At 43.3% G+C, this 21,915-nt stretch overlaps 1 protein-coding gene across 1 annotated transcript in view; it reads right to left on the reverse strand.

The window, feature by feature from the left end:
- COL12A1 (collagen type XII alpha 1 chain) overlaps positions 1–9,049 on the reverse strand; it is a 100,091-nt gene extending 91,042 nt beyond the window's left edge. Inside the window, exons 1-2 of the mRNA XM_066315028.1 lie at positions 8,644–9,049; positions 5,932–6,039 (exon numbers count right to left, since the gene is read on the reverse strand). Coding sequence (XP_066171125.1) covers positions 5,932–6,004 — 73 coding nt within the window. The 5' untranslated portion in view covers positions 6,005–6,039; positions 8,644–9,049. The remainder of the gene's footprint in view (positions 1–5,931; positions 6,040–8,643) is intronic.
- Positions 9,050–21,915: the final 12,866 nt, after the last annotated feature.

Below are 21,915 nucleotides of genomic sequence, written 5' to 3' on the forward strand. Positions count from 1 at the left end.
GTGGCATCACAGGGGAGCTTGAAAGTCCCCTTGTTCATCCCATGGTCAAGACAAGATCGGCCACTCTGTGTCATTCCTGACATGTTTTTTTCAGATCATTCTGAAAGACCTCCACTCTTGTCAAAACTGACAGCTTCCCACAGAAATTACTCCAAAACCTCACTGCCGTTATATCATAATAGTTATTTCTGAGACCTAATACCCATCTTGAAACTGTACTTTAAATCAATTCATTCTCAGCCTATGGCTGGCTTATCAAACTCAAGCACTGAATACTTCTCCCACAGAAATCCAAAAAGGAATCTTGCTTGAGTAAAAAAAAATAAGCCGTTTGGATCCAATGTCATCAAAATGTCTTCCAGATGGCCTGTGAGCTTTTGATACTCAAATAGAATCTCCAAAACATCCATGGACCCTTCACTGGGGTCAGATTTCACCCAAGTGAAACCAGCTGTGGGGTGAAGACCAAACCATGGTCATATGACTGAGAGTAGTAAGCTGATCTGAAGTACAGAAAAATGTTTAGATGATAAAAACCTTATTGTGATAATAAAATAGGGCAACTGTTACTCCATCTCATTAAAATTCTTCTTCCAGAAGGAAATTCACCAGCGGAAAAATAATACATCTGCAATACTGAATCAAACCAGAGTTCTAGAAAAAAATATCCCTTGTTCTAGTAGGAGTTTGACCCTTTACAAACCTTAAAACTTCACTCAACAAAATCTTACATGTGAGTGCAGCTTAACTCCAGCAAGCAGTCTTGATGGCAGGCTACTTGCAGCAGTGAAGTTGCACCTATTCTTAGTGTCATGACACTGCTGATCCTGTGTCCATCAAAATCCATGCCAAACTTCTCAGTGACTTGCCAAGGTACAGGACCATGACCATAACATGTCATGGTGTTGTAGTATTGCCTTCAGACATTGATCCAGCTGTTGATACATACAAATGCATGACTCCCCTATGGGTTTCCAGAGTAGTAAAAACATACCCTGCTGTACAACAATCATGTTTCTACAGCATTAACTTTCACCCCTCTTAGAGCATGTTATGATTAATTTCCTTAACTGCATCTTCTATATTATGTACCACAAAAGAAAAACAAAATAAAAAAATCAAACATTATATACTTAAAACACTGCCAGTCTTTGTGTTATATACACATGTAATAAGGGTATAATTTCTAAAACAAAACAAAACAAAAAGAGAGAGAGAGAGCAAAGCATCTTTCTCATGTTGTGCAGGTCTTATATGTCTTATATTAGCTTGTATTAATTCACAGGTAATATAAAAATTTTACAGCTCTTTGCAGATAACACAATGTGACTGCTAAAGGATCCCAATGAATACCTTAACAAGATGGAAATAAAATATGACTGGAATACCAAGTAATTTATATCTAGAATCAAATCTAAAAGGGATATAACTTGGAAGTAGCTGCCATCCACAATCCCTATGTGAAATACATTTTCTGATTCTATCACTGGAAAGGACACACTATAATTAGCATGTAAAATAATGTTACCCCATGTTAAAGTAGCATACAGCCTACAGAAGCTGAAGAGTAAGCTCAGCCTTACCATCCCACTGATAAGGCCTGTTGAGACTGGAAGGTGCCAAAACTCTTAATTTACTACTTTTTTCAGAAATGGCATGAATTTGGAGCAACTAGCTAGATCATGACCCCAGCTAAGATTCTCTTCATTCTCAATTAAACTAGAAGAATGACCTACAGCCTAGAAATGTAGTAAAGAGCAGTTTCTCAAAAGGGCAGTTTCTCAGACTTGCTGGAAATTCATTGGCAATCACAACACAGAAACATTATCATCTGTATCTTTGCATTTTTAAAATTTTATATAAGTATATGAAATTTCTTCAAAATAGAAGATGCATAGCTCATAAACATAATTTTGTTTAATTAATTTAAATCTATATACTACACAAATAAAGACATGCATATCTCAATGTAACGCATATGTATAACACACATTGTATGTGTGAATATTTACCAAATTTTACACATTTGTGCATATATGTGTATATACACTTAGACATGCATGTATATTTTGCTTCTAATTAGCAGCAGGAAAAACAGGGACGTATAGTCACCATCATGTATATAAAAATTGCAAACTCACGTGTCAATCTACATGGCTGTCTATTTAGGAATTTTGAAATCAACAGTTTCTTTCTCAAAAGATATTGCCATCAAAAGATAATAAAATAATGGTCCTACCAACCAGTTTCAAAACTTCAAAAGTTTCACCTATCCAAGATCACCTCTAAATCATTCAGTCAATGAAAATTAATGTACTCAGCACAGCTTTATTACAAGCCAAAAATTCTAATTCTCTGCAACTGCTGTGCTGCAATTATTTGTCACTTACTATACTGGATGTCCTGGTAACAGATTTTTCACCAGACAAACATTTTTATGCACAACACAAAGGTTCCATGCTTGGATCAGTGATGCCCTCCTTCCCTACCTCCAGCCTAGAAAACAGACTTTTCTAGGTCTGGACCAATTCCTGAAAAGCTAAAAAGTCAGCACCTTCAGAAACTCACTTGGGTTACACAAAACCAGTAATTTCCCCATTTCTTTCCTGAGCCTTCAAAACACGTTATGCTACAGAAGCCATGACAACATCACAGCAGCAACTTAAGGTTATAATTAACAGATTCTTCACATGCCAACGTACTTGACTTAACTATGACTAAAATAAGAGCCCTCTGCTCTTTGTGATCACAGATGAGAAAAAATACTGTAACAGAAAGAAATTCTGACATGTGGACAGACTTGGAATGTACTGGAGTATTGTGCTGGACTAAAAAGGCAAAAAACAACTCAAAGTATAAAATACAGAATCATACACAAGGAGTTTAAACTGGGAGAGAGATATCAGAAGGATTGCAAAATAAAAGAATTTCATTGTATAAGAAAAGCACAAAAATGCTGAGCATGGAAACAGATTTGCTTCCTTGACCACCATAAACAAACAAATTCCCCAGTGAAATGGCATGAATGCCTTTAGACTATATGTGGGGTTTATTCCCTCTACTCCTATAGTGACTGCCCAAACTCCTGTTCTGCTGTACCTCTGTAGAAAAGCTCTAACATCATTACTGTAGCTCACTGCCTTGCCAGGAGCACAGCTCTCATGAAGCAGCTTCAGAGCAGCTGTGATGCTGATGAAGAATCAGTTTCACACTGGAAAATCTATGGACAGGAGCATCAGATAAACAACAGATCTGCTCCCAGGGAGAACTGAAAAATGAAAGCTGAAGGAGGGCAGGAAAAAAAATAAGCTTTTTCTTTCCTTTGCTCTCACCCCATCTTTCCACCTCATATCAAGAATCTTTGTCACATTAAATGGCCCTCTCCCTTATTCTCCTCTCACTTTTCATCCCATCAAGTGTCTACTCACACCTTTGGGAAAGAAAATTCAAAACGCGTCCTATGAATAGCACATGGAGAGTCAAAAAGAACCAAGAAAAAAGACACAAGACTGACTGACTGACTGACTGACTGACTGATGGAGGAGGATAGCTCTGCCAAAAGTAACATGAAATCTGGAAAAATAAGACCAAGGGGCAAACACTCACAGGAGAAAGTCAGTTCTGCAGACAGGATTTAAGTTGCAATGACACCAGAATAAAGCAAATAAATAAGTAAGTAAATATTTGCTAAAGTAAATAAGATGCAATGTGCAAAATTATGCAAACTTCCAGCGCAAAATTAAAACAGTGCAGAAGAATGATCATTATAGTGCAAACAAAAACCCCACTGTAAAAATCTCTACAAAAGCAGTTCCCACCATAGCAAGTCCTAAGGTACTCCTAGGTTTGAACTTTCATTTTCAGCACCACTGTTTCTCACTCCATTTTCAGCACCACGGTTTTCCCCCCGCACACTTCTCTGCTCTTACTTCAGAACTCTGGAGCTAGGACAATTTTCTCATAGAAACATGATCACTGTAAATTAGATATTTTATTTATCAAACATTTCTGAATGCAAAGTAATGTAAGTTCTGTCCAAGAGCCCTCTATAACTCTCGAGATCAGGCTTTACCCCACTCTTTTGCTTGGCAATAGTGTATCCTCCAATATCTAATCAAGGTCATCCAGCTATTTGCCAAAATTTGCTGTTATAAATACATTTCTGGAGCTTGCTTTAACAGTATTGAAGCTATGACTGGTTTAGTCTACACAATAGCCAAATATAACACCTTCACTTACATTCCAAAATAACATACTCCATACATGCAATTTGCAGTGCAGGACAACAGCAATATTACTCCAGCTCCAAGTGACCTCCCTCCTAAGACGGGGAAGAATGAACAAACACATCCACTCCCTTCATCCATCAAAACCATAGACTTTCTCTGCTTTCTCTGGCACAGCAGTCCTGCGTTTCAAATGCAACTCTGAAATGACTTCAAATGACCTTTTTCAGTTCCTTTGCCAACAGCATCGCAGCATGAGAGGAAAGCAGTGGACTGATTCTCTCCTAGGGTGACCAGACGTTGCACTACTGGCAAAAATGCCATCGTTTTCCAGAAAGCCAGTGCATTTTACATCTACATGCCCCAAGCAAGCATTTAGGCTTGGGGGGTGAACCCTGCAGAGGCATCTCTGACACCCCATGCTCTTAGAAGAGATCAGCCAAGGTGACCAGGTCCAGACAAGGGAGCTTGTGGCAAGGCATGATCAAGGAATTTGTTTCAGTTCAAGACAGAAAGTGAAGAAAGGCAAAAAAAAAAAAAAAAGAATTATCAGTTGCTGGCTTCTGTTTTTTTCCAGTAAATCCAGGAGAGTTCACACCTACAATGCAGTCAGGTCCCAGAGGTCAGATCAAGTCATTTCAGCGCAGGACATTCAGCCTTTTTATTTCCCCTGGCAGCCACTGCTGGCAGAAATGTCATGACTATGACCAAAAAGCCAAACAGCTCACACTGAGGGCACAGGACACGGTTGCTGTTAATCCACTGTGGAGCAAATGCCAGGCCAGGACACTTTGAGCCACGCTGTGGCAAGTGTGGCAGTGAAGATGGGTCTCCCCATGTCTTCAGCTGGAGGCAGGATGCTGCCAGGGCTGACAGGGGCCTCAACCTCCAGAGAGACTGTGCCAAGGACTGAGAGGGAAAAGGAAAGCCTTTTTGGAGGTGACAGTACCACATGCATGCCAGAGCCTTGGCACCCCGACTGCTACAGCAAGGCCTGGTCCAGCCTTCCCTTCAGCAGTGCCCATGGCGCATGTCATGGCACTGGCAGCATCTCCCCAGGCGTGTTCCCCAGGTCAGACCCATCTCAGAAGCTGAGGGGTCCCTGAGGGAGGGTCCGGCCACCCCGAGGCCCAGCCGGGGGTCGCCCCGCCGAGCAGGGGAGGCCGATGCGCCAGCAGGCCGGTGGGGCAAAGGGGAGGCGCCCAGCGGGACAAAACACACAGGCGCAGAGAGCCAGACTCTGTTGGAGCATTTTATTTCAAAGTTGCGGGTTTTTGAGTTGTAAGTTTGCCGTTTCCACACTCAACATTACTAAAAGAGGCCAGAGACCAGCCCTTCTTGGTCCATCCTGGGGGCAGAGCCACGGCCCCGGCCACGCCGAGCTGCCTGCCAGTGGCAATGGCTCCTGGGGACGCTGTGCCCGGGGGGCCACAGCAGCTGGCCACATCCTGTCTGTGGGGTGGTGTGGACAGCACACCAGAGGGACAGAGAGAGGGAGCTACGGTCCGGCTCACTAGCCAGGAGAAAGAGAGCACAGAAGGAGCTGGACAAGGAAGGAGAGGCGTTTCTCTGAAGGAGAGAAAGAAAGAAGGTGAAGTATTCACACTCAAAAACAGAGATGGAGAGAGCCAATAGCTCAAGGCTGATTGGGAGATTTGCTGGTCAGCAGGGCACTGAGGCAAGAGGGCAGGGAGGAGAAGGTTACCTTCAGCCTCGATGGAGGAGAGGAGGGCGGCTGCACACAGAGCAGCGACTGCCGAGCACAGCGCTGTCTTCATTTCTGCCCTTTCAGATCACAACAACATGAATGAATCTGCAATGATGGGGAAGGGAGGAAGGGGGAGAAACGAGAAGGAAATGATACATGTGGATTAAAGGATTGCGTGGGTGTATTCATGAAACATAAAAAAGACAAACCATGGATTTCACTTTGTTCCCTTATCCCCAGCCCCCACCCATGGGACCAGGTTGAAACCTCTAGACTTGAAATCTGTCCAAGACGACGAAAGATCTGTATGACTAACTGGAGAGTCTCGTCTCATAATAATGTGCCTTTTGTTGCTGAACCCTTTCCAATCACAGTAAGCACATGAAGATTTAACCTAGTTAGGGTTAATTTCATCAGGGAAGCGCAGTGAAGATCTGTGCCTCCGCACAGGCAGGAGCCAGAAGGGAGCTCCATGACTTCATCGCTGAATGTGATGATAGCTAATTCAGAGGTCATTCCTGCCTTGGATCAACTAAATGTCTCTTTCAGCTGGGGATTTTAATCGGCTCCTTTTTCATAACTGTTGAACCACTTAGTTAGCTTTGTTTTACTGGTCTCAAGGCAGTTTGGAAACTGTAATAAAACTTTTTTGAGGGGTTCTGCCCACAAATGTGCTATTCTTCATTTCTTGAAAGTCTGAAATAGGTTATACAGAAGTGTGTGTAACACACATCTGAAATTTGACACGTCTGTCTAGCCATGATGTTTCAACATCTGATAATTCATTTACATGTCCTGAGAGAAAATATATTTAAAATACACTATATAAAGCTGACAGGCATAAGTCTCACAACCACTGCAGGTTGTCTAGCAAAATAAGTGGGATTAGGCCAAGTTAGTGGTTCTTAATTTCAATCAGCCATACCTTCATAACTATAGGCTCTAGGTCATGTAAAATTACTGCCAATTACTCCAGCAAAACTTCCTTCCAAATTATTTCCTTATCTAAGTAAAGTCTAATATGAACGTACACATGCATGTAAGTTTTTCTACATTTTCCAATTTTCTATCCCAAGTAGGGGAGCGGCAATTCGTGTGAATAAAGTCATACATGCATCACATATCATCATTAGGCTGGGGGAAAGAGAATTCCAAAAGCAATTAGGCAACAGATTTTATCAGGAAAGTTCCAAGAGCAAAGCAAAAGAAAAATACATAAATCATTAGTCCACAGAAACAATTGAAAGGGAAAACAATATTATTCTACCATCTAAAGAATTATCCGGCAAGGCACATTCAGTGGGAAGATGCTATGGAGATCCAGGAATTTCCCAGTTACTGACACTGAGTTTAACAGGCTTCATTTGAGCAGCTGTAGCTCAGCAAGCTGAGCTTGCCTTAGCCAAAAGCCTTGACTGCACATGAAAATACCAAAAGCTCAGCGAAAATCTAAGCAAAGGTTTCAGTCAAATGGCAGTTCAAGCAGCAGCTAAATAAAAGAGTAATATTGACCATAATGACAGTAACACAAGAAAGACCAAGGTTAGTATTAAAATGGTCTGAAAGCTCCAAAATCGTGTCACTGCTCTGCGTGGGAAACAGCTGCCCCGGGCAGATCTACAGGATCCTGCAGCGAGTTTAAGGATCGCCCAAATTCAAAGCAAGAGGACTTTTTGTCCTGATAATCTCATGCGAGCTTTGACTGCCATCTTTTGATCGTTTTGAAAAGCAACAGAAATTATTCATCTCACAAAGGCATCTAGGAATTCTCCGCTGCTGCAGCTCTACTATTTCTGATACCCGTTTTTGTTTCATGAAATAGACCACCTCAACCAAAGCATTCATTTGCTAACCTAGAAACACTGTTTCCTTCTCGTGAATTTAGGTCGGTGAAAGAAACCCTGGAGGTGGCAGAGGACACCTCCTGGCCCAGCGGGGACACAACACACTTCGTGTCAGGACTAGAGAATTCCTCACTGATCTTAAAAACCGCTTAGAAAAAGTCAGACTCGAGCTTTCACAGTGCCAGTCCTATCTCAAGCTAATTCAACCTACAAAAGCTCAGCCAAAGTATTTCTAAACCACACAGTGCACAACATTTACCACTTTTAAGAAGAAAAAACTAACGTAAACACAAAATGAAAAAAAAAAAAAAAAAAAAGAAAACCCCACACAACAAAAGCCTACTACCTATAAAACATATAAAAAACTGGAAGCAGGAGAAAGCATCACCGGCAGCTGCACACACAAGGGAGGGAAGCGGGAGCTCCTGCCAAAGCCGCAGCGGTAGCGTGCCTGCAGGCGCGCTGGGTGCTGACAGCGGTCTCCGCCTGGAGCCTCCGGCCGCCGGGAGCCTCCCTCTCCGGGACACCACCACCCCTGCCCGCATTTCTGCCCAGGCACCCGTCCGCCGGCAGCTCTCGGGGCCTGCATCCCGCCGGGCTCCCCGTGCCTTTCCCCGGGCTGGCAGCCAGCAGCCCCGGGGCGCTGCGCCCCGCACCTCTCCTCCCGCCCGGCCGCACGCCGGCAGCCGGCTCCGACATGCCCAACGCGCGCACACACGCTCCTTCCTAATCCCGTGTCAGCTTCCAGCCCGGCGCTGCTACCCCAGCCTAAGGTGCACTGGAAGGGGCTGCGTGCGTGGTGGGACACGGGGGTCGGCGGCGCAGCGGGCAGGGGACCCCCGCTCCTGCGCGGGCACACACAGACCTTCCGCGGTGGCCGCAGGGTGCCGGGGTCGGTGACGGGACAGCTCCTCCGGCGATGGCTCCGGCGGTGACCGCAGCGGCGGGAGCCGCAGCCGTCGGACCTGAGTAAAGGGAGGATAAAGGATGAAGCTCCGGGGGCACCTTGCGGAGGGAGCAGCAAGTAGCAGCAGCGGCGAAGGAGGAGCAGCAGCAGCGGCAACAGTGAGCGCAGAGGAGGCGTCTCGATTACTGTAGCTCCCGATGCGAGGGGTCTGCCTGGGAAGACTTGCCTTCTCCAAGTGGGAAGAGCCTCTTCTCAATCTGCTACTTAATAGAGGGCTGTTCCCAACTCTCAATTTACCCTCGTAAGCGGTTACGAAACTTCAGGGAAGGTGGACTGCTGCCACCGGGTGATATATGCGCTGCTGTGCTCCAGCAAGGAAGGGGATCCACTTCTGGAAACTGGCGCATACCTCCGCGCATTCCTGCGGCATGAGACGGGAGCCGCGGCGGCAGCGCGCCCGGAGGCAGGGGCCCGGCCCGCCACCCCCTCCCTCCCCTAGGCTTCCCAAACGGGGAGGACACGGGAGGGCAATGGAAAAATTGAGTCTCCGGGCAGGCTTCGGGAGACGGCGGCAGGGTGTCCCCAGGCGGGGGATTCCGCGCAGCCCCCGTCGCCCCCGCGGAGGACCCGAGGCTGGGCTGATCCCCAGCACAGTCTTGCAGACAAGCGCCGGCACTCCCGTTGGCGCGACCGGCAGCCTTGAGGGCGAAGGTGATATAATCATTGTGACACGGTTCAGGTGTGTCTGGCCTCAACGCTATGCAGCCATACATACATTAAACATACGTTAAATACACACTCCCCCCGACAGCACTCCGCCACATGGGTGTTTTTGACTTCGAGCACAAAGCACTGCGGGCGCCGGGAGCAGCCTGCCGAGGGGCGCGTACGGCTCCCCCGGGCCGAGGATACCGCGGAAAATCTGCGCCCGTAGCCCATGTCTGAAATTCTGTGCCTTCCAAAGGAGCTTCACCTTCCAAAATCGGGTAATCCGCTGGTGGCCAGGCTCCCCGAGGGTCTCCCATCACTCGCTCTCGGAAGCCTGCCCGGGTCACCCGACGTGTCCCGGCCTCTGCAGCGCGCCGTGCCAGAGAGCGACACGGCAAAATACCCGGGCCCTTCTCTGCCCAAGGGCCCCGACAGAGAATCCCAGGGGGCCCCGCGCCAGCAGCGGGGCTGCTCCCACACCCGTGGGGAACGGCATCCCCGGTAAACGCTCGAGGACAAGACTCCTCCGGGACCCCTTCGGGCTGAAATACGGGTTGTCACCGTCCCCTGGGAAGGGACGCGGAACGGAGATGGGCGAGGAGCAGGGGTGAAGAGGGAGAGGGGAAAGCTGCGGGTTTCTCCCAGCCGCAGCCCCGCTCGTCCCGGAGCCCCAGCGCCGCGGGCCCGCCGCACCGGAGCCATCCGTGGTCCCGGAGCGCCCCCCGGTGGCGGCGCCGGGCAGGAGCGGCCACCGACACACCGACCGTCCGTCTGTCCGAGGCTGCCGCTGGGCCCCCGGGGCCACCGCTGTGGGGACGAGATGGAAAACAGGGCCGGGAAGGGCGGAGAGAGGGAGAGATGGGGTGATGCCGCAGCCAAGAGCTTGGGAACCCCGCTGGGAGCGGCCGGGGAGATTCCGGGACCACGCTGGATCCCTTTCGGCTCGACATGACTGGCACAGTCATAGTGGGGTTCCAGCGGGGGTAAAAGCGACCGATAACGGAGATGAATGTTTTATCAGAGGACCTGGGCACTTTTCCTCAGGACTGGGAGATCAGGGAGCTGTCGGCAGGAGGGCTTGTCTCCTGAGCTTCATTTCTGCAACAGACCTGTCATCTACACAAGAACCCAAATGCTGAAAAGAAAGTGATAACCAGAAGACATGTGCTGACATTTCCAGACACTTTGGAAGTGAGTCAGCTCTTCTTTGGGACACAGCACAGTTTCAGCTGTCTGGTATTGATAGAATGCACTTTCCAAAAGCAACATCTCCTCTTGATAAAACTCTTGACCTATTAAACCCTCTTGCCCAGCTGTTGAGTTGGATTTTCTCTTTTGGCATTATTTTGGCATGGGGAACTGGATTTCTTCTTATCCAAATCTGATACGGAAAAGCAATAGTTCTGAGAAATAATACATTTTTAAAATTTTAGTTCCCTGAATGAACACACCAAGAGCACGAGTATGAATGTGGGGTAGAAAATAGCTTCAGAAGAATGGACATCAGGGATTGCAATAAACTGTCCTTCCATGGGAAATGAATTAATGCAAATGAGGTGGTTTTAGCACTTGTGTACTACAATGGTATTTTTTTACAACATACTGTGGATTTTTTTCATCATAGGGTAACCAAGATTTTATGTTAATAGTTAAAAGCCAAAAAGCCATTAATGCAAAAAGTAAGGCTGGAAGAAAATGTGCATTATTCTATGTAAAAAATCACTCAGAAATATTGTTTTTAAATGTTTAAATAATTTGGTGTAAAGCTACAAGTGGATTTATATTAGTGGAGACTTTGAAAGCAAGGGGTCTCTCAGGTCTGCAAGATTCTCATACACTCTCCCTCAAAGACCTAGATCTTGCCAAGGGCAGTATCTCCCCTTCCTTCCAGCTGACCAGCCTGGCTTAATTTCTTTGTGTGAAATAAGATTCAGAGCTGGCAAGAGCAAACAATTAATTTACTCTGAGGGCAGCAGGATTTTGTTCTTATCCTTAACTCCTTATTTTAACTCTTCTGACCATGGTTCTCCTAAGATCATTTACATGCTGAATACACCAACAAATTGAATTTAGAGTGTGTGCTTCCATATATCACAGTAATTAAATGGGTTGTTTTTAATCAGCACTGTTGCTATGTACATTCATAGTCTGAGTACATAGTATGTGATGCAAAAGGCATTTCTGAAATGCATAAACATTTACTAACACTCTCCTGTCTGCTTGTTTCTTAGACAAGTGTTAAACACATTAAGACCATTGCACTCCAACTCCACAATTTGCTATGCTATGTAATCTGAACACACTGAAACAGTGACAGATTTAAATACAAAAATCAACATTTAAATTCTTATTTATGCCTTTAATAATATTGTCCATTTCTGGTGTAGGTGTATAGTAGTAATATTGCAGGTAGCCAGGAATTTCCTAGAAATTTTGAAATGGTTTTGGATCTAGAGTAATTCAGGCAACTTTGTCTTTCTGACACCTCGTAACTTTTGTTACCTCAAACTGCATTGCCAGGGCAGAATAAAACAGGACATTCTGCATTTTAACACTGTAAACCTTGAATATAATTTCCATGTGGCTATCACACTAGATTTGGCCTCTGTGTTGTCCTGAGAGTTAGTTGCATCTGCTTTACATATGAATATGGTAAATGTGCTATTCATATGTATATGTGCATTTGAGTATATGTTTTGCACAGAGGAAGAAAAAAAAAACAGTGTCAGCTCTTTGAACATCAAACAATATATAGATTAAATATTAAGTGTTGTTATACAAGCAAAATTGTGCTGCCGCCAGTGACTTGCAGCCAGTACAGTACATCTGCACAGGAAGTACTTTGCTGGTCAGTCCATCACTGCATCTATCACTACAGTGCAACTAAATTAAACACTTAGTACAGTCATTTAAGAGGCCCATTCATTCCTGACGGCACAATGGACAGCCTTTCCAATATATTTTTTATTCCCTATTAAATCAGTCATAAGACTAACACTGCACAGGACTGTATCTGCACTCATAAAACGCAGGACAAAACACATTAAACCGCTCCCACCAGGCTCTTCCTTCTGTGAGAGATTTCCAGTCAATGGCAGGAGAAAAACTCAGTCTGGTGTTTGTTTATTTGGATAAGTTCATTTCAGAGCTGGTATTCAGAGGGCAGAACTTGTCTGACCTCTCATAATGAGGATTGGCTTCTTATATTAGCAGTGTTCAGAGAGGACTGGTGCTATCTGAAATCTGCTCATACAGAAGCAGCATCCCTGGAAAGTGTGACAGCCATGAAATAATTATCTGCCCTACCAGGTATGTTTTCCTTACCAACTATTTATTTCTCTAATTTGTGTAACTTTTTTTTCCCATCATGTAATGTTCTGAAAGTTAATTATTGCGGCTCCAGATAAGTAGAACTGGAAAGGTAAATAAATCTTTCAAAAGCAGAGTTATAAATAGAAAGAAGCTAATATTTAGTGGAGTTTGGGAGCCTGAGAAAATCCAGTTAATTTGCAGGCAGTGATTTTTTAAAAATATAGATCTTTAATACTGAAATTTGAAAATTGATGCAACAATCTTATAGTCCCATACATATATACCAACACATTTCATATTGTAACATTTCTAAATAAAGTTGCTTTCTTTCAAAGAAGATGGTTCTTTATTTCATGACAGTGCTTATCTATTCAGGAAGCATTCCTGTATGAAACCAGTACAAATCTTGCTTGGTTAAAGAAGACAAGACAATAAATTAACTGAGGACAGTGACTCTATTTTCATGTATCACTGTATGTTTTAACGTAATTGTTCCTGTAACAGCAATGGACCAACCACAAAGAATTGTGAATGCAGATCTAAGCATTCCTCTTCATGTAGCTGATGGTTCCTTGGTGAAAGAATGATGATTTCCTGAGGAAACACATAATTTTGAAAAATTGAAACATTTTCAGAAATCACTAGCCACTAACTGCTACTTGCAGACATTATAGTAAAGTGCTCACTGAGTACCTAATTGGATTCTACATGTGCTGACGGGTTAACAGCCATGGGTTTCCCTATATTTGGTAGTACTTCAACTATTGCAAAATCATTTCTTCCTATGAAGAAGCTCTCAATATTATTCAGCAACAAATTCTGAAATGGCGCAGTGCCAAGTTCTAAATAGGAACACTTTGCTAATTCTTCTTAGTCCTTCTAGATATTAAAAAAATCAGTATCTACTGGGACAGCAGGGTCTGTATACGTGACAGGTAGTCTTACAGAGAAGGTAAGCTTGTGTCTGAATGGGCCAAAACTGTTTGAAAGTTCAGGTTGCATTAGCTAATGAGTGACCTGATCTTTTTGTCGCAGACAGTGGAATAATTAATGATGGGGGGGAATTTGAAGACTTAATTACCTTGTCATTAGGCCAACTGCTGATGCTGGCCTTCTCTCCCCCAAAGACACAAAAGGCACTGAGATGTGGTGATTCCTCTGACTGAAGAGCAGGTTGGAGGAAAGCTGTCACGTCAGAATAATCAGCTGCTGCTGCACTTTATCCCAATACATATATTTCCAAGAAGGTTTAGAGGATGTAAAGGTCAGCCCCAAATCCTCAGTTCAGCAGGTCAAAGATCCAAAACTTTAAGTTTAAAAAAAAAGAAAATGTTCTGACAAGTGAATCTGAAGTGAATGCATAGAACCATAGTAAATGAGGGTGGAAAAGATCCCTAGAGGCCATTTAGTTCTTGACTTGTTATTTCAAGTACCTCAATACTTCAAAGAGAAATTCTCCATACCATACTTGGTACCAACAGCATACTTTGGGGACCTGTTTTGTAGCAGCTGACAATAGATAATAACTTGTTGCAAGTTGTCCAGAATATGACTATGAGCACAGCCATCAGCAATAAAAATAAAAATAAAAAAATAAAAAAATAAATAATAAAAAAAAAATACCCTAGAGAAGCCTGTATCTTCAAATCAGAGAATCATAAAATTGTATGGGTTGGAAGGGACCTTAAGAATCATCAAGTTCCAACCCTCTTGATTCCACAAAAATAGCCTTGGTTTACTGTGAAAAAATTTTGGCTTCACTGGCATGTCTGCAAATTCTCAGAAACCAGACCGGGTTTGTATCCAGTCTTTCTTGTATGTCAGACACAGAGATCCCACCAGTCTTGCTAAAACCCCTTTTGCTATTTCAGTATCTCTGCATGTTATAATCACGTAATTTTGTTTACCATTTCTAAACTTCATGAGAAATGGACTCCAAGGTCATCACCATCCCTGCTCCCCGTTCCCCCCAGCTTCTCAATCTCAGTGCCTTCATATTCAAACTGGCAGACTGTGATCTTCATCACAGCTTTTTCCTCTGCCAAAGAAAGAGCACCAGAGGCAAAATTTGGGCAGGACACAGGTAGGGAACACACCAGGCCCAAGGAGCTGGATAGCCTAAATTATATATATTTATATATATGTAATTTATATACTTTCCTTGGACCTATCATCTGGGGCTCACATCTTCATGTCACCTATCACAGATATTGCTGGACACTTGGAAACTCTGAGGGTTTGTGGAAAAAAGAGTCAGGCAAGAGTTTAGCTCACAGGCACTAAGAGCACAGCCTAGATATCACCTGTCACAACATTATGAAGTCCACATGAGCCAGCTTTGAAAAAGAAACCTCTTTCTTTTGCAAAAGTCATAATTGACAAGTGATTAAGGAGGAAAATACACAGACTGAAACAAACCAAACATGCAGATGTAAATTAGTATTTCTTAATGCAGCCTTGTGGCTACTGCTTCCCAATATGTTGAATAGGGACAGTTCCAAATACCAGAACACAAGATTTATTTGGATTATAAATAGATGTTGCCCTGTGCTTCAGTATCAGAAGCACTCTGTTGTGTAAACAGAAAACTATTGGCTTTTGTTTCTACTTTTAAACGTTGCTTGACAGCTCCAAAGCACTCTTTGCTGACAGCCTTTTACACCTGTTGGAGTTGAGTCTCTCTCTTCAGCCTGCAGAGAGGATTCACTTGAAGCTGTTAAAATGTCTCCTCTCATATGCCCTTTCCTCCGATCCCTTGGATGCTCTCCAGCTGGCTTCGCTACTCTGTTAGCTTTTAGTCAGCCCAGTTTAGTGAACGTGCCTTGGGTTTGGCATTGTCTTGATTTCTGCACTTATTTTTTTTATCCAGAGAATTGTGGTTGTTACTAGCTCCAGTGTCTCTTGCTTGTTTAACCAAAATAATAAATAAATAAATTTATCTGCTATGCGTTTTTAAACAAATAGACTTTTGGTAAATCTGATCTGTTGCTCCTTTACCCTCTGCCCAGTGCCCTTCGAAATGTATTTAGGGGATTTTCTGTTTAAGGCACATCACAACATGGAGCTTTACTACATCATGATCTTCTTCCTCAGTTAAGAACAGCTGCAGCAAGATGAGGTCCCTTTATGCTAGGAGTAGCTGTTTGGACCTCATTTTCTAATATAAACTCCAGAGTCTTCTTCTCTAACTTCCAGAGTGGTTGAGAAGGCAGACGGGACGTGTACTCCTTGACACATGCCCCACCTTGCAGCTTTGCTCTTTAAGAACACTGGCTGTGCCCACTGCTCTTTCCTGCATGGTCACCGCAGGTGGCATTTGACTCCGAGTTATGGTACATTAGGTGCCTGCACATGGGCCCAGCATCTAAACTTCTGCAGTGGCTGATGAAGACCTGAGTTACTGAACTCAGCAGTGCCTGAGCAGTCTGGCCACTCACCATCCATGGGGCTTGAATCAGTTGCTATCACAATGGGCTCTACAGCTATCTGAGCATTCTGCAGCTTCAGAGATCTATTGTGGAGCTGCCAGCTATAGACAAGGATCCACATATGCTGACACGTCTCAAACTGTTCTGGACCACCCAGGAGGCAGAAGCAAGCCCTCGGTGATGTTTTGGGTGTCACAAGCCTCCTGATAGTTCCCCTTCGCTGTAATGCAAGTGTATGAGTACCCTGCAGGTCCTCTGTTGTATTTGCCAGCCCCAAGCAAATGCCTCAAATATAACCTCAGATGGTGTTGGGCACCATGAAGTTGAGGCACTGGATCAAGTACTTTTACTTTTAATCTCTGGTACTTCAGCCAGTGGAGTCTTCTGCTGATGCAAAGTTTTATAGTCTATTCATTTAAATATCTATTTACTGGGAACCAGAATAAGATCAGTAAATGGGTCTATAGCTGATCAAAATATATGATTTTCAGGTCCTACTAATTTGTTTTTCTGCTTTTGGATCTCAGACACAAACAGAGAGGTACAGATTGAATCAGAGATTCCTGCCTAACTCTGTAAAAGATATCATATATAGACCAGCCATAGTGTTGAAGTCTATCCTGCCCCGCAGGATAGTTACTCATTTTGTAACCTTCTTTCAGAAACTGTAGTTACACCCCACAATTAATTAAGCTGCGAAAATTCTCTTCTTTTCCCAGAAATCTGTTCATACATTTGAGCAGTGTTTCCAGAAATAATAACATCCTTTCTGTACTTGTAATTTTTTTATTTTATTATCTTAATAATTTCTTGGTATTGCTTTTCTGAAAAATAAGGCTATTTATGTAAATGTCAGAGTATGGATTTAGCAGCCTAAGTTTAAGAACTTCTTTCTGAAAACCTCATCCAAAGGGAGGTGGGCTAACATCCCGTGCACTGCACTCCAGCTCCGTGGCACAGTGATCCGAGTGCAATGCTCCACACAGAGCACTAATTAGCACACCACACTATATTTAGCAAAATGAGATGACTGAATACAACTTGATAGCACAGCTGGCCTGATTCCTTTGGGACTTCTAACTGCCCACTGAGCAATAGAGATCATTATAAAGTTTTAATTATATATTTCCCTTTTGCATAGTGCTATGTTAGATAAGATAAAGTGTGTGTCAGCCTTTCCATTAAAAACAACAGGACCCAGAGCATTAGTCATTTCCCAGGGGTGATGAGCAGGTGTGCAGGGGTGATTTCCAGTGGGCAACTCCCACTGCTGACAGGGCACAGCGTTCTGAATGTCCAACAAGTTCATTTCTGCAGTGCCAAAGCCCTGGAGAGTGTCTGGGATGAGCAGGATCTTCACTGTCTCCCCAGCGAACACACAGAGGCCCAGCAGCGGTGCCTCTTGCTTGGTCCCTGCCCAGCCAGAGTTGCTGCCAGGCAATTTCAGAGCCCAAGTGAAATGGCCAGCCTGGCCTGAGAGAGCAAGGGGAATACAGGGCAAAATTCCATCTTTGTAGCCACCATGGTCTTCAGTGGCTGCTGCACCAGGGAGACCATGGAGAGGAGCACAGTGCAGTGAGAACTGTGCACATTTGTTAATTGCCAATAACAGAGCCTACTCCCAGCCAGTCACAAATTGACAACTACTGGAATTTACAAATACTCTACTATCAACAACTGAGAGAAAGATGGGGACTACTGACTGGTGATCAGAATCCAAATTTACATTAAGCGACATATGCTTATATACCATTCTAGGAAAGCTAGTAATTTTTTACTATATTGATTAGGTTAAAGATCACACAAACACACATTTTGCAATATTTCTACTTCATTCAATCTTCTTCCCTGTCGCCAATCCAATCCTCTTGCCATCTTCAAAGCTCTATATGTTCTTGCCAAGGCATCTTGGTTTTTAAATTGACTGTGCTATTTTAATCCACATTACTCTCTGTCTTATCTCCCATAGTTTCGAACACTTCTCTTGAGGAAACCTTAACTTAGGTAACTTTAAAACTCTAAGCCTCCTACAGTCTTTTTTATTGTAACTCCTTCCATGTTCTGGAATACCTAAAACTCTAATATTACTGAATCTTACCTCATCATCACTTTTATAACTTATTTCCATACCCACCAGACAGCAGAGACTGGTGTCTTGCCTTTTCCTGCAGACAGCAGAGACTCAACAAGGCAACACACAGACATTTTCACGAATGAAAATACTAAAGCGGGTTAACATAATAATAAAAGAATAAAATACCATGGAGGCAGAAGAAAGATAAGATTGCACCTGATAAACCAGACTGAAAAGACAAAAGATCTTTATGTTTCAGAAAGTTCAGACTTGTGGATTGGGAACTCAAAGAAAGAAACACATAAGCAAAGAACAAATTCATATCTCTCTGGCAGTTTTCCCTAGGACTCAGTAGACTATATGCAATGGGAGTGAATGTTTTGAGAACTTAGTGAGCTCTATACAAACACTGGTTTTCTGCAGCTTGTTATCTGTGTAACAGGCCATTCTGATGCATTCACAAACTGTTTGTGAGTAATCATACCAAACCACCTGCAGTTTTGTTGTTAGAGCTCTCAGGAATTTATCAAGGTTACTGTGAAAACAACAGGATCAAAAATAAGAACAGAAAGCCTGAGAAACTGCAAAATTGTAAACCCCAAATAGGGGAAGCACAATGTGATGATGGACGCTTGACCAATTGCATGGCCCAAAGGATGTGTGCCTGCCTCATGAACAAGCATCTTAGCCAGCCCATAAATGCATGCCCATGTGGGCAGTAAACCTAGAATCTATATCCAACATGTAATGTAAACAATAAATGGCTTCTGCTGAAATCATATTGAATCGTTTATTCAGTTGCCCATTTCCCCCCTGCAGTTTTCTCTAAGGATCTAAACTCATAACTGCCTGACTAGGGAGTCAGTGGGGTAACCCCTTCCCTCCAGTGCCTCCCCAGCCCCATGAAAATTAATTTGGCTTGTCACAACATTTATAAACAGGAATCCCAGCCAATGACCACTTTTGACAAGGATGCATATTTATAAGGAAATAGGTACAAGTGTGCTTTTAGCTTTAGATGTGTTTTGGGGGAGGCTGTGATCAGTGAGTCTAATAGAAAATCTGTGAATAATAACAACTCTTCAAAAATACTGAGGCAAAACCAAAACATGCATCATAGACTATGTGTTGCCCTCAGAGTCTGAAGACTTGGATGTAGGCTGGACTTGATCTCAAAAGTCATTTACAGCCTAGTTAATTCTATGATTCTGTGAATATTTACATTCAGAAAAACTGCAGTCCATCCAAAAGATTCTCCCCGGATGGTGTTTCTGGACAAGCCATTATTTTTACAACAGAATTGACTGAGTACTGAAAATATAAGTGAAAAGGCTCAGGCAAGTTAGATTAGCAAAGGTGGTGTTATTGCTAAAAGGAACTTCTTTAAAAAAATAATCGCACAAGCATGCACATGAAAAGATACATTAGTTCTGACTTACTCATCCCCAAAATACCTTGTTTAGGGTCAAGTCAGGTTGATCAGATTGATTTTGTCTCTCAAAGTCTGATTCACCCTAGCAACTGTGAAGGTTAATCTCCAGCTCTGATATTTAAAAGAATTGAGAAAGAATGTAAGAGTAAGGAGCGACAGCATAGTATGAAAAAAAAAATCAAAACAAAAATTCATCATGCTTTCTCGTAGTTCAGAGCAGTGACAGCTATGATGAGCAATATAAGAAAAGTGATATTTTTACTCTGGGATCTGGACAAAGGAAAAAAAAAAAAAAAAAAGTACAATGAAGATCATATACTTAGAGATCTCCCTGGGACTTTCTTTTTAATTCTGAGAGTTTCTGAACTTTTTCATGGTGTCTTTTAGGAAGTCAATGCTGTGTTATTGTGGTATTATTAGTACTGAGACTTACACTGGGGAAATTTGCGTGTGTGTCAGGCTAATTACATGGATCTATGCATATATTTAGCAGCCAAGAAAAGGTAGCCCAGGGCACCATTCTAAGAGTTCTGAGCTACCTTCCAAAATGGAGAAAGTAAAACATGGTCTGTACCTCTGGAGTCTCAGAAAGGATTGTGGAACTGTAGTACTGAGGATTGTGGAACTGTAGTACTGAGGATTTAGTTTTCTGTTTCATCTGATTATTACTTGAATATTACTTTCTCTTATGGTAGCCTGAATAATTTTTATTTTTTTTTCATTTTGACAAAACTGGCACACTTCTAAGCTGAGGGTGTTAACTGCTAGAAGTCCATGACTTCATATTAGTGACCATTTTATTCCTGTATAGTTACAACATTTTTCACATTAGCAAGGAGTAATGGATGCTGCTTATTTTATTTTCTGCTACTCGTATCGTACCCATAGGGAGACTGAAGTTGAGACCTTCAGTTATTTTAGCAATAGAGAAGATACATAGCTCTCTTGTTGTATTTTCATAGAGAGAGACAGTATAGGCAATACAGGCACCCAGTTTACCTCTCACTATTTGTGATGTGCTTGAGCCTGCAATGAAATACATGTATAGACTGAACAGTAGATGGGAATTTCCCTGCTAGCGTTGTAATGCAGTCCCATAAAATGGTGCTGAACAGCTCAACGTGGGTTTTGTTTGGTTTCCCCCTGCTCCTGCAGCCGCAGAGCTCCCGGAGCGCCGACAGTGCCGCGGATCGCGGACGCCTCCCTGCGAGCGATGCCAGCCGCTCTCCGCCGGCTCCAGCCGCTCTCCAGGGACCTGTCTCGGGGTTACTGGACGGAACTCCGCCAGAACAAGTTTTTGCCATTTGATATTCATTTAAGTAACACTTAATGACTCTGATTTTAAAAAGTGATTGCTCTGTAGGATTGAAGCTTTTTCCTAGCTTGCATTTGACCCCCACCCCTTGCCGTGCTCTGCCACCAGGGCTGCTGCCGGCACCTCAGCTCACAGCCTGCTGCAGATCCTGGGACAGTGGACTCTGAGACACAGCCCAGTGCAAAAACAAGAACAGCTGCACATTCTGCTTTGGTTGCACACACAGACATGTACTTAATGCCTAGCTCATCACAGGATTTTTATAATTTGGGCTATTTGAACCATTACTTCTTTCAAAATTCTTCATAATCCCCGGGGGCAGGAAAAGATGTGGGCTTTTTAAACATGTTGGTCTTTCCTTGTGGTGCCTTCCAGATGCCCATCACTCTGTCCTCATCTTGAGGGTAACCCTGCAATGGCAGCAGCAGCTTTACCAGCATCAGAGCAGACTTGATTGCTTCAGATTCTTTGTAGTATAGTTCACTGTGCCACAAGATTTCTCTCCTTTGTAGGCATCAATGCTCATCCCCACTTCCCAAACTTTTTTCCAAATCCATCCAGGTATTTCTTATTTTTAGTCAATAAATGCAGTTGGCCAAACCCACCTGTGTAGAGAAGCTAAGATTGAGGGGCATTCCTCCATTCCCTTTTTTTTTTTTTTTTTTTTTTTTTTTTTTTAAGATTTTTGGTTCTACTAGAGAGGGTTCTGAGTACACTTGTCCTTCTCTTCCAATTTGCCTCAAGTTTAACAAGCATACTCTGGTTCTCCAGGATAGCAACAAAAAATTGTAAACAAACTTAATCCACAAGAGGCTTAAAATAGCACTGTAGTGGGAGGCTAGATTTTTGAGCTTTTCACATTTTGAAAATTCCACTGTTTCCTTGAGAAGAGAAACAAAAGGATTACTTTGATGAAATTGTTTGGGGTTTTTTAGAAGCCCTTGTTAAGGAGTCAACACCA

Source organism: Sylvia atricapilla, chromosome 3 (assembly GCF_009819655.1).
Source record: "Sylvia atricapilla isolate bSylAtr1 chromosome 3, bSylAtr1.pri, whole genome shotgun sequence".
Taxonomy (NCBI): domain Eukaryota; kingdom Metazoa; phylum Chordata; class Aves; order Passeriformes; family Sylviidae; genus Sylvia; species Sylvia atricapilla.